This window comes from Lepisma saccharinum, chromosome 30 (genome assembly GCF_977018435.1).
Source record: "Lepisma saccharinum chromosome 30, izLepSacc3.1, whole genome shotgun sequence".
Lineage (NCBI taxonomy): Eukaryota > Metazoa > Arthropoda > Insecta > Zygentoma > Lepismatidae > Lepisma > Lepisma saccharinum.
Genome location: NC_139258.1, coordinates 16,032,752 through 16,047,152, shown reverse-complemented (window position 1 = coordinate 16,047,152; position 14,401 = coordinate 16,032,752). Strand labels below are relative to the sequence as shown.

Below are 14,401 nucleotides of genomic sequence, written 5' to 3'. Positions count from 1 at the left end.
AGAGTAGTTTAGGGTTTTCGCATCCGGCTGGACACAAACTGTTCCTCCTGCCCTTAAACTGGATATCTATGCATGTGCGAGATGGGTGAGACAGTGGTCATTTCGTAGCAGCTGCAGAAAACCACTGGTGATCATGGGATCACATGCTTATGCCTTTTAATCTAGTTTAAATTATTTTTAACAATGTTTTCACCTTTATACCTCATATTGTGTTCAATCTCTCATTCCTGAAAAATGATCGAGACTGATCCAAAAATTAAGTTGCTGTTGTTTGCGATTGATACATTTTAATTCTCTTTTCTGCCGCTTTTGGCTAATCGTGAAAATGCAAAACTTTAGAACTACCAACCTTTCCAAAACTCACCTGGTCAACAGCCTGAGAGAATATTTTTTACCAACAAATGTTCATTTGTATTTTTATTGTACATTAAAATGGTGAGTTGTGGAGGGCCAGAAGGACTAATACAATAAACCGAGAAGGAAATTGGAAACGCCAGACATTAGGAATCATTTAAATGTTCATGTCAGCAGGGCACATCTCTAACCAAAAATTTAGAAGATTCCCATTGTCTAGTGAATACTTTCAATTTCCTTCTAATTAGACGTAGACATAATTACCTTCTAAAAGTTCAACTTTTTGATGAACCAGCAGCTGATCTATCATTGCCAGGTACTCCAACCCAGGAGGGGCGTTGCCAATTCCCTGTGGAACGGGCATCCAATTCACACCTGGAACAGATGAATAAACACTTATAAATTTTTTACAGTGGTCTCCACTACCTACACCTAGCAATTAATTATCAAAATACCCCAAATTTGTTTCTATTTTAAATAATTGAAACCATGAATATAACAAATTGTCCTGAGAATGCAGTAAACGAGGTTTAAGTATTACCTACGTGAAGTTTCATGTTTTTGTATTGGACAATATTTTTTTTCAGATTAATTTCGAAGGTTGGTTGTAGGGGTGTGGGGGACAGAATTTTTTTGGTCAGGACAGAAAATTTTCTTAATCCCGACACTGGGATGGGAAAAATTTGACATTTCCTGACAAAGTTGGGAAATTTCGGGATGGGAAATGTTCAAAATTTCCCGAAGCTCTGAAAATCTCGAATTCTACACATCATTTGCAACTTAAGTGATTATTTATGAATTTCTGGAATAAAAACAGACAATGTCCGATAAGTTCCAGATACTTGCAATGCAGAAAACGACGAGAATTAACAACTTTTGAAAATGACCATCTGGTATTTCCCCAACTGCTCGGGATCCCGAAAAGTCACTTCTCGAAGTTGGGATCGTGCCGGGAAATTTTTTTCCAGATCCCGGTCCAGACTTTTCGGGATCCCGAGCAGTTGGGGAAATTTGATGATTTAAGTCCACTTTATGCACAGTAAGGCTAATCGAGACTGGACCTACAGTTTAAAGTGTAATCCGAACCACAATGTGCCTCCACCTGGTATCAAACCCGGAACCCCATGATTAAAAGGAGACGACGCTACCACTGTGCCATCGGGGAGGCCCGATGGATCACTGCCTTCTTTCACTACGGGTACGGTGGAGATGATAGTGTGTGTCTGTTTCGTTACTTCCCCGGCGGTGGCAGACTTCAAAATTAATCAGAAAAAACTATCAAATTGTGCGTGAAAACACAAAACTTCACGTAGCTAATATTTCCTTTTCTGATGTGGACATCTGCTTGTGGTGGTAAAACATGCCTTGGTCACACAACCAGTTTATTTTAATATTTACATTATTATCTTCATATGTATAATGTTAACTATATACATAAAAAGCCATGTTCAGAGTCTTTATTCTGTCATTGTCAAAGGAATTTTCTTTTTTAAGTACATAACGAAAATTTGCCTAAAATAATGATATAAATCCACCACCTCCAAATGTGCAATAAACATGGGTGGAAACTAGAAGCAAGGTCAAAATTACTGACTTCACAAATCGGCATCACAAATTGCAATCACCAAAACAAAATATTCAGACTTTACCAACAATATTTATTTTTAAAGCTGACAAATTACAGACCTAGATGAAAAAACTGACTTTTACTGGCCATTTTCCACCCCTGAGCAAAAGGGGTGTTACGACTTTTGCACGGTGTACTGCCACCACCAGATCAACTGTCATGAAGAGGATGAGAGGTTCGGACGACAAGAAATGATGATTCATTCTGAATTTATATTCAGTTCCTCCCTGTTTCAGTCACCATCATTCATTAGATTACTTTTACAGTTTTCTTGTAGATGTTTGCATTGTAGAATTTTTCTTCTGATTCACAGTTGCTACAAGCATGTAAAGACATCTTTTCATGTAACCTTTTATGAAAAAGCTACTTTACTACGTTAACCACCGCAACGTACTTGACGCAGTCTAACCTACTCTGAACTTCGACAGCTTGAAACTCGCCCCACACTGCATTGCAGCCTTAAAAGGAAATGGACACAATTTTTTTGTTATTTTCATAAATCTAGAATGCATTGTGGTCAATTTCTTTAACTCTCAATGGTCAGCGCATGGTGGATTAGACCCAAATACCAAAAAAGGTGCGAAATAAATCATCATACAGAGTGACCATGATATTTTGACAAAAACGGGACACCCCAAGGAGGTCAGTTTACTCCCACCGGAAAAATCTGTTAGGCCTAATTATAAAATTATTGTTGTTACTAACGTATTATTATTTATTAAAGTATGAATAACATAAATGATACATCATAAACAATATATAAAATATTATCTACCGTTGTCAAGAGCTAATAATTGTTATAATCTCGGTACGACATACATAGTGTTTCTGGTTCCTTCTGATCAACCTATGATGTTAGTCCTACACTGACGAGTAATGCCAGAAGTATTTATCAATCTTCTTGGGAACAACTTGATTCTTCCGAAAAACTTACATCACATATCTAACACAAAATGCAGGAATTGTGTATTGAGTTTCTGTCAAGACACAGAAATGTATTCTATTTAAGACTTTTCATGCTAAAAGAAAATCTTACATAATTTAATTTAAGAATTTTTATGAAGAAATTTCTCTTAAAGTTAGACTTGGTTGATTAAAAAGAGAAGGGTTTTAAAAAGATTAACGGGAAACACGGAGTTGAATGTCTGGGAAGCTTCGTTCATTGCAGAAGAACACTGGAATAAATTAAATAATGAAAATGGTAACATAGATCCAGTATGGAGTTTTCTTTTTCACAAATGGAGTAAGCCACCATCTTTAAAATTTAATGTAACAGAAAGCATCAAAAGGCTTTGTGAAAACAATCATGAATTTGAATTACCTGATGATATTTGTGATTCATAATTTAAAAAATCTGAAATAAAAATAAAACAGACTGCTTCTTTTCACAGTTAAGTTGCTATATTACAACAATGTAACATTGACAACATCCATTATATAATGGATTCTTTTTTTTAAAAAAAATACTAACCATTGTTATAACTGTATCTTTAGTCAAAATGAAAATAAAAGTCTGTTCTCCTGAAACGTCACAAAGAAAAACTGTTTTCTTATGCTTGTAATAACAGTAAACTACAGGAAAATAATTAGACTAGGTCTTCAAGCCAAATCCTACACTTTTATAAAAGTGAATAAATTGTGTTTTTTATGCAATATCAATGAAATGACCAGGACACGCCTCTGAAACAGGACGTATGATCACCTAAGTAGAAGACACCCTTCAGTAGCTTTCAGCATGGCTCTTACCACCTAATTGTGACCTCCTGGAACCATGGATACAAGAACTGAACGTCACTTCTTGTCGGGTTCATTCCACCCTTATGCATCTGCACTGGAGCACCAACTGATTTTCATTCTGACTGTTTCAGGAGTTGTCACGTGGCTATTATACTAACATAGCACAAGTGTAATATTTGTTTGAAAACATGTGTTTTTTATTGGCAGAGTGCAGAATGAGATTAGATTTCTCCTCAAAGCTTTTTCTGTGTCCCCTAAAAAATAGTGCACATTCTAAATCTCGAATAAGCATTTGTATCATATTCTTCTCTTTGGCAAGATGTTCAGAGATTGTCAATCAAGTAAGCGCAAAAAATGTAGGTGCCTCAGTAACAGCAGGAAGGCGAAAAAAAGTTCAGGGTCCATGAGCATGACAGGCAGGTGCCATCTCTAACATCGCCATTCCGAGCTCCTCGGTTCTCATGTTAACAGCCAGAACACAAGAAGCTATCTTCATCTGAAGAGTTTTTTGGGGGAAAGCAATCAGCCAGGTGATTTCTGGGTAAGCTTCCGAGCTTACGTCACTCTCATTTTCAGGGATTGAGGTGACGCAGCTCTCGGAAGACTATCCAGAAATCACTTGGCGCATTGCCCGAGAACACCAGGAAAGCTTCAATAATTATATTCATTCTGTTCTTTTACACTCATTGACCACTTTGAAACTTTTGAGCCAAATACTGACAGAATACCTGGTACAGAGGTTGGTTGTGCAACTATAGGCTGCCCCGATACAAGGTGCGGAGGCTTCCCATCTGCCCACGCCGCTTGAGGGTATCCCGGTGGAGCTTCGGTTGCAGGAGGGGCATAAGCATCATCTGAAATTAAAATTGCATTCATAATTTATAAAAAGTAGGCAATGCAATAAACTACCACAGAAACTACTAAACTGTTTATGCCTATTGCAACTTGGAAATGTGTACTACAGAGAAGCGATTTCATATTGGTGTAATGAGGTAAACATCGACAAGTGTAATGTGTTACTTTTGTAAGCAAAGTATAGTAAAGCATTACTTTTTTTTACTCAGTGTTATAGTGAGAAAATATTCAGTGTGATATTTGAAAAAAATTCAGTGACTTCACTTGAAGTATTGTAACATTATATAAATTGCATATATAGTTTCTTTCTGAAGCAAGGTGGATAATTTTTTTTCCACTTAAAGCATTTTTTATTTAAAAAAACCATGCTTGCTTGTATGATTTTTTGAACCAAACATACAGATATATGTTTTTTTTTATATAGAAAGGCTTTTCTGGTGAAAGGCCCTGTACAATATTTGAACAGTTTGATTAAAGCAAATAAAAAAAATATGTAAAAATACATTTTTTTTTCTATTTCTGATACTGTACACATGAACGTACTATGGAAATGTTTGTTGAGTGTTAATAAAACTATAATAATTTCAGTAACTTTTCTTCCAGTAAAAGTAAAATATTATGGATGTACTATATAATTGTATCTTAAAATATTTTAATATCAGCTACCATGTTTATTTACACTTTAATGATAATGACATTAGAGTTTAACATAATTAGTATCTCTTATATTATTCTACACAAAATGTTTGCTACTTTGCCTACGAAAATTATTGAATTTTAAATCAAAATAAATTTAAGTGTGTTTACAGCTTATATTTCCTGGCGAACGAGCTTGACCCCATCAATACATATATTTTGTTTCCTTTCTTGGAGCCTAATAAACACAATTAAATGATAAAGTGATTAATGTACTTTCACCGAAAGTGATTCTGATATCTACAAAATCCTTATGCACATTATTCTATACATCAATCCACATTGTTCTGAAGTGTTAAAAATTAGCAACCGGAAGGGATTCCCCCTCATACTCCCTTCAAATACCAGTGACGAAGCTAAGGCGTAAATACTGGGCAGGCTGAAAAATCTGCTTACCTTATATTTTTTTTTTATACAGCAGGTCCATGCGTTGATTTTTGTTGGTCGCAAAAGTATCAATTACTCTTTCCTTGAAGATGATGACAATGTTTTTTCACCCCCATACAGAATACAGGTATAACAATATAGCTTACTTGTATTAGAGCACCCTGTTAGCCAAGAATATTTCTTATACCATGAAAACTGAAACTTTCTATTTTGTCTTCCTCCATCTGCTATTTTAATATCTAAATGTGGTGTCCATCGCCTATCTTTGTAAGCACATTTGGTTTCATAAGTCCAATTTGAAAATGGTTTCTCTTTTAATTCCTCAAACACTGATGTCAATGTTCTCTCAGTATCAGCCATTTTTATAACATAAATACACTATGTGACACACACAAACACACACGTGCATGCACTTGCAGTAAATTAACATTCAACAATGCAGCACATGAACGATGCACTTTGCACAAGACGACTAAAAGCACAACAGGTTGGTTCCGAGGCTAGCAGTTATCACCCAGTGAATCGGCCGTCTCCTTCCTCCCACCTACCAGAGCTCACGCTGTAACTGCCTTTCGTCAAAAGCCTAACAGTTTGGACCGAACGCGCTCTCCTCTTTCTGGCCTGACTGCCGAGACATCTGGAAGAATCGGCAGAACCAAACGTTCGGATTACATAGTTCAATTCATTTTAACGAACTTTGATCGTTACAGGGCACAAGAACGTTTTAATTTCAGGGTAGGCTAAGCCTCGAAAGCCTCATAGGAGCTTCACCACTGTCAAATAGTACCCTGAAAACAGTGCAATACCACAGCCACTCACAGGGCTGTACTAACTTACCATTGTACCCAGGTGGATGTTTTGGCTGTTCCGACATCTGTGTAACTAGCTACCTCAACCTGAAAGGAAATAAAAGAAAATACTTTAACACTAGAATGGCGAAGGATCTGATACCTGCTAGAACAGCGGAAAGGGGTCACTTACTCCCCTCATAAGAAATGCATTTAAAATTCTAATTATTTTAGAATGGAACATATTTTTAATTTACATCATGTTCTGTGCTTTATGTATTAAAATAAAAGTGTTGAAGTACTTTATGATGCATTTTGATTACAATCCAAAATTATATTCATCATCATCCAAACACTCCAGAATACGTAACATTCAGTGGCGTGCATTCTGGGTAGGCTAGGTAAGCTCCGCCTACCCAGGTAAAATAACAATAAGTATATGTAAAATTGTAACATGCACAAGTGATGGAAATAAAACAATTCAATCCTTGTCGCTTCGTGTTCCGTCGGCTCACAAGCCTCGGAAGTGCAGTCTGTATCGGAACTGGGGCCCTACCTTGAGTATAGGTTCATTGAATGCAGCACCTACTGGCCCTTTAGTGAGCGTACAAACATGCTTTATCTAGTTGCATTGGCCAGTTTGCGCATGCGTTGTGGTGTCGCTGTGCTTCTCCATTGAATGCATTGCAGATGGCAGTAGGCGCAGCATACTAGTCATAGTGTGACGGGATAGCATGCTCTTATTTTGTGTATTGCTCTCTATCTCTCTGTGTATTTACAATGAAAGATATTGAATTGCAATGGCAGAAAGTGCGTTTGTAATTGATGTCACGCTTTACTGAGAAACATGATATTATAAATATAGACACATGTGCCAGCATGAATCATTACAACAGAAAGAGTATGTATACAATGTTTATGTAATAGTATGCCATAATAATACTAAATGTTCCTTTGTTCTTAATGTGTACAATGTATATGATTTAGATTGTGATGTTTACAAATATCAGAAGATAGTCCCTTTTTCAGATACTTTTTTTTCCACCCCAATTTCTATTCAAAAGCCATCAATTTATGGAATTTACATTAAAATAAAGTCCCTAAATGCATTCTACTAAGGTTCCGATTTCCTTCTACATTCATTCCCACGCATCTACGATATTTACTGTTGCTTGTCGACTGAGAATATCTTGTCCATGAGAAGTGCGTAAGGTAATTTTCAAGTTGTCCAAACAATCCTCATTACTTTAAGGAAGGTTGAAATTTCATGTGACAAAAAAAGGTAAAGTGTTCCCCTATGCTTAGCACCATGCCATGAAGGTGTATAGGGGGTGCGGGGGTAACACCCCACACTTTCTTGATCCGGTCGTGAGTGGGGGTGATGTGATCAGCATCACGCCCCTGACCGCCTTTACCCCCCAGGGTTTCCCCCAGGTACCCATGTTATTCGACGCTGGGTGGGCGCCGGGGCCGTTTTCACCGTTAGAACTTGTAAAATTTATTAAACATTTCACTTGAATTACCGTGTAAATAATTTGACACACAAGCATGCATTTCACATTTCTTTTGTAAAGGCGCAAGTACTTATACACAAACTAAGAGCGTGGTATCCCGTCACACTACGGGTATAGATCGACCACAAGGGAAAAAAAACCTTGGGAGGACAAGTCGCCGTGCAGCTTTCCCTTCTTCCCTCCACCTCGGGCCATAAGGAAGCATGGTCAACTCTCCCCCTCCCCTACTCGCGGGGGTACGGTGCACAGGACTCGCGGGTCTGCGCAGGTTGTTTTGCTCGTGGTTCCACTATAGTATGCTGCGCCTACCACAGTCTACAATGCATTCATGGAGAAGCACAGCGACACCAAAACACATGCGCCAACTGGCCAATGCAACTAGGTAAAGCATGTTCGTACGCTCACAACAGGAGTAAAGAAGGTTACAACTTGAATAATCTCACCATGGATGTACGGAAAGGGGGGGAAGGGGGCAAGCATGGACCATGCCTATCTGGAAAATTAATATCTACCTAAGTCTATATTTCATTTGAGTCACAGTAATTTATATTAATTATTATAAGACCCTTGAAGAAGCATGATAATTTCAGACTGAAACAGTGTTTTTTGAAAACCTGCTGACATCCATGGCTATCACAAAACATGAAATATCTCAAGAGTCATTTGCGTTCACTTGTTACGGTTCAGGCAGTGGCGGTTCCAAAACTGGTGGTGGGAACAAGGACAGTTTACAATTAAGTAATTCTTAAGACAGTTAAGTAATTTTTATGAGACTTAAAACATAGAAATCTGTTGATTAAAAAAAATTCAACATAAATAAAAATAAAACCATGTAAAGAAGGCATGTGTACCAATATTAGTTCGGCATTAAACAATAAGTACTTGCGCCTTTACAAAAGAAATGTAAAATACATGCTTATGTGTCAAATTATTTACATGGTAATTCAAGTGAAATGTTTAACAAATTTTACAAGTAAATTCAATAAATAAATTACTTTTCTATAGAAATTGGGGTGGAAAAAAGTATCTGAAAAAGGGACTATCTTCTGATATTTGTAAACATCACAATCTAAATCATATACATTGTACACATTAAGAACATTTTGTATTATTATGACACTTTATTACATAAACATTGAATACATACTCTTTCTGTTGTAATGATTCTGATTCCACAGTGTAATTTCTATCTTCAAACTAGTATATCCCCTCTCCCATTAGTGATAAAATTAAGGAAATAGGTTGGTATCACTTTCTATTGTTTCAGAGCTTTTCAAAGTGATCTTGTTTGAATGCTTTGTATTGGGCAAAGAATTTGTGAGGAAGTGAGTGTTTTTTGCTGGTGTTTGTGTTCTGAATTAATCGAAACGAACATGGATTATGGAGCGATTGATAAGGCAAAGTGCGGGTGCTTTACTGTTTGAGATTTTGCACAGATAGGTTAATCAGTACTGGGCCTACAGTTTAATGTGGGATCTGAACTACCATTGAATGTGCCTCAACTGGGTATTGAACATGGGACCCCTTGACTACAAGGCTACATTACCACTACGCCGTTTTGGAACCCTTAGCAATTTATATCTGCTTCGTTTAGCTTGAGGGAGAAAAGTGTAGCAATAAAAATCCTGGAAGCGAGGCGACCAACATCTGATTTACCTGACTTTAAACTAAACAATTATCTCAGGGAGGCATTGTGCGGCACTTACAGGAGTTTGGAATTTATTGTGGTGAGTACATCGTCCATGCATGTTTCTCTTGGATGAAGATTTTAATGTTTATGTCCCCTGTGTCGGAAGTGCCACCTTAATATGAATTGGGGGGAAGGGGGGGGGCAAAATTTGAATCAACAATTATATATATATAATATGTGTCTATAATCGCTTACCGCCTTTGTGAGTCCACGCTTCCCTACTGTTTAGGGTTGTTATTGAAATGCAAAGGGAACCAAACCTGGCCCACCTAAACTAACTATGACAGCATTTATTGAACAAAATCTTCAAACATCTTGGCAACAAGAAGAAATTTCACAAACACTACACAATAAAGGAACATATTCTGTGAACGATACCGGAAACCCTGTTGTACCTCACAAATGTGACCTACTGTAGGTAGGAGGGTCAGTAAATAAGATAATAGTAAAAGATTGGCTGTTGGCAAGTACAGAATTATGTAGACGTATTTTACTAGCCTACAGACTCACGCTCTTGAAAAACTTAGTTAAAACTGTAATATCTAATAGTTGGAGCAATTACAGAACACCGGAAGTATCTCAGATTGCTTTCAAATTCGGCATACTCACTAATTTTGGTGTCCTAATCAAGAATCTGCAGTTAAAAATTGGCGGTCACGTCTAGAAAATGCGAAATAAGTAGAAATAAGGGGGTCCGTGAACAAAGTAAACACCGGTGAATTATGAAGGAAACAACAATTTTTTGCAATGATTAACATTCAAAAACTATGTTTATGAATACCCTGAATTATAACTATGCTTGCCTAACCTAACCTTACGTCAATGGTTCGTGCAGCAAGTATGTGTTCCAAATTTACGGTAACGGTTCACATTGTTTTATGATTTCTCCTAGCACAAAGACTAATTATCGTATAATTTTGGAAATCATTGCGGTGGCTCAGTCGGTAACATGTCTGACTACCATGCTAAAGGTCCCAGGTTCGATCCCCGGCAGGTTCAAATCCGGGAACTTTTCTAACATTGGAAGCGGCCACGGTGCCCACCCAGCTAGGAATAACATGGGTAAATGGGGGAAACCCTGGGGGAAAACGGCAGTCAGGGGCATGTTGCTGATCACATCACCCCCAGTCACGACCGGATCAAGAAAGTGTGGGGTGTTACCCCCGCACCCCCTATACACCTTCATGGCATGGTGCTAAGCATAGGGGAACACTTTACCTTTTTTTGTCACACGAAATTTCAACCTTCCTTAAAGTAATGAGCATTGTTTGGACAACTTGAAAATTACCTTACGCACTTCTCATGGACAAGATATTCTCAGTCGACAAGCAACAGTAAATATCGTAGATGCGTGGGAATGAATGTAGAAGGAAATCGGAACCTTAGTAGAATGCATTTAGGGACTTTATTTTAATGCTAAGGAAACCTAACCTGCCTAACTTAACCACGAAAGCATGTATTGAACAAAACCTTAAATAATCGCTAAAACTCCGCAGTATGTGTTAACAGACGTACATCGAAATCAATCCATGTAAAAATTGCATTCGTAGCATGATGAAATTGCAATAAAACAAAAGGAACTTGGGCCCTCGTTTATTCTGTAATTGTTTACATTTGAACTTACTTATTCTGCATTGGGAAAGATTGTTTAACAAGGGATATCACTTTTTTTACGAAATTAGTATCTATTGTCGACATATCGAGTAATTATCATTTGTTCTTTCCTCGCTTCCTGAACACGCAAATGGCGGGCAAATCTTGACTACCGTTGTGTTTCAAACGGCAAAGCGGTGTTTCAACCATCTTAACAGAAAAATTGATAGTATGACCATCCACAAATAGCCCCAAAAACCATTCTCGATTATATAACCATGCACGAATAGCCCCAAAAACCATTCACGATAGCCCCACGCACCATCATGGTAAGGTTAGGTTGTTTTAGGTGTGTTTGGAAACACTTACCAGGGGTGGTACTAATTTGATATTCCCCAGACAGATTTCTTCATTGTTACAGAAGAAACTACTTACGGTAATAAGTTCCAGTAGCATTGTCTAACATCTGGAAGGTGTTTTGTGTGATGTGGGAATGTTTCACAACAGAAATTCATGTTCTTTGTTGAAAATTAATTCTCCGACGGACAATAGCATTTGGCACGTACACCTTCGTACATCATCACGCGTCGTGATTGTGTTTTGTTCATGTTCATTGGGTATCCAGTGTTTCGAACTGTCTGTGTTTTGCAACGAAAGTTAGAAACATGACATGTCGTGGATGCGTGGTGAAATTCAGGTAAGTTTTCCGTATCCTGGAAACGGATTTATTCAAATTTAAATGTTTGGGGCTCATTTGGGGGCAGGTGACTCCGGCCAATTTCTAACATGCCTTTAACAGGGACTCTATAGAGAAAGCCGGAGCAGAGACAGGGTCGTGGTAGGTCAATTACTCCAGAGGCGGAGCCCGAATCTGTGGGAAATTTGGACTCGCAAATTTCAAACGAAAATAAATTTCCCACCGATTCCGGGATGGATAGCCCCAAAAACCATTCACGGATAGCGCCATGAAACATTACAATTGTCTTCGTAAAACAATGCGAAGAAGTTTAAAAAAAAAATAGATCAGATGAGCTTTGTTCACATGTATTTCCTGGGTTCCGAAGGTTGAAACACTGCCTAACAAATGAAAATCGACAAAACACAAGCACGACGTGCAATTTTGTAGGAAGGTGTACGCACCATATTGTGTTTCAGGCAAGCGAAAAGACTACGAGAAAGAAGTACTCGTAATGTGAAAAACTGCAATAACTTTAATCAAAAAAACGTGAATACACCTTAAAGAAAGTTCTGCGAAGCAGATAGGTAAGTACAAATGTCAAAAATTGACAAAACGAGGAAGTTATAGGTGTCCGGGTAATATCAGATTTTTACCGGACATTATTATAGGAAAAAACATGAATTAGCGGCCAAATACATTGAAAAATGTGAGAAAACACTTCCACGAACTTCCGAAATTACACACAAACTCAATTCCGTAAGTACTTTCTCCTGTAAATTTCAAGAAATCGGATTCCTGGCTTTGATAGTTTTACCAAGCAACGCTCCATGGAACGGATAGCGAAGTTCACTTGTTCCATCATCAAATATGGCGACCATTAGTATCGACAATCATAGCGGTAATGTATGCATGGCATTTCGCATTTTCTAGACATGACCGCCAATTCCTCTAACGGTAACAGCATGGTATAGTGAAAACACATTTCTTCAAATTTACAGGAGAAACTACTTACGGAACTGAGTTTCTGTAGACTTTTGGAAGCTCGTGGAAGTGTTTTCTTTCTTCGTTCAACTTATTCGGCAGGTAAATCATGTATTTTTCGAGATAAATATATCTCCGATGCACGATAGCTCTTGCAACCATTACCGTTGAATATGTGAATCAAATGTTCCGTGTGTTCGATTATGTAACCCCCTGTTACGTGTAGCAACAACGCGGTAGTTTTACAAGATGACATGTGAAGGTTGCAATGTGAATTTTTTTTTCCAATTTAATTTTCTGTTTGCCTAACCTAACCTTCCATGAATGGTTTGTGGATCAATTTTCACTTACAAGCCTTCTGTGAATAGTGTGTGCGGCATTTTTCGGTTAATAAGTGAAGGTTGCATTGTGATTTTTTTTTTCAATTTAATTTCCTGTTTGCCTAACCTAACTTTCCGTGAATGGTTTGTGGATCAATTTTCGCTTAAAAACCGTCTGTGAATAGTTTGTGCGGCATTTTTCGGTTAATAAGTTTGGAAACACTGCATATCAGCTGACGATAGACGTGAGTCAAGATTTGCCAGTCATATTGTGTGTAACGAAAGCGAGTTAGCAACGAACAATAAATACTTGTAATGTGAAAAATTACGCTTTTTTTCAGGGAAAAAAGCAAAATCCCACGTTCAAAAATGTTCCGCTATGCATAACAGGCAAGTACAAATGTAAATAATTAGGAAATAAACGAGTGAAATGTGTTTTCACTATACCACACTGTTACCTTTGCAACTGCAGATTCGTGATTTTGAGGTCAAAATTAGTGAGTTTACCAAATTTGAAAGCAATCGGGGATACTCCCGGTATTCTGTAATTATATCAGAAAGTCTATAGCAAAGCATGACCATTAAGAAAACTTTACAAAAATCATGACTTTTAGTGAAGTATTCTTGCTTACCGACTCTCCACAATTACGAGTGTAAAGCTGTTAGCCACAGAAACTATTACTTAATAATAATGGACCAAGTTCCTTTTGTTTTATTGCGATTTCATCATGCTACGAACGCAATTTTAACATGGTTCGATTTCGATTTACTTCTGTTAACACATACTGCGGAGTTTTAGCGATTACTTAAGATTTCAATACTTGCTGAACTCGTGAATAAAGTACAGTGTGTAGAGTATCATTGAAGCCGTAAACATTGGCGATCACCACATGCTTAGTACTCATGGATTTGTTTACAATCTACAATACATGTGTTCATAGGTTACATTGCTAATGAAAAATAAAACTTTCGAAAATAAATATATACGTGCTCCCTTAATAAATGTTATCTTACCTTTTTTGATTTTACCAACAAGTAAGCGTGTATCACATATGTCAGTCTGTTGTTCACTTTATGTTGCGCAATAATTGCAATCGAAACTTCCTGGTGAACTTCCTTCTGAATCTGACACTGACAGTCAAGAAGAATGGCAAGAATCATGGGGGGTCTCCCTTATCGC

General features: G+C 37.5%; 1 protein-coding gene across 2 annotated transcripts in view; it reads right to left on the bottom strand.

Annotated features, from left to right (window-relative positions):
* Nucleotides 1-14,401, bottom strand: part of LOC145982075 (phospholipid scramblase 1-like) — a 30,896-nt gene extending 16,495 nt beyond the window's left edge. Inside the window, exons 1-4 of one of the 2 annotated variants that reach the window (XM_083115670.1) lie at nt 14,236-14,401; nt 6,494-6,552; nt 4,447-4,572; nt 619-729 (exon numbers count right to left, since the gene is read on the bottom strand). In XM_083115670.1, the coding sequence (XP_082971796.1) occupies nt 619-729; nt 4,447-4,572; nt 6,494-6,530 (274 nt within the window). In that variant the 5' untranslated portion in view covers nt 6,531-6,552; nt 14,236-14,401. The remainder of the gene's footprint in view (nt 1-618; nt 730-4,446; nt 4,573-6,493; nt 6,553-14,235) is intronic. The other variant, XM_083115669.1, reaches the window with a different exon arrangement.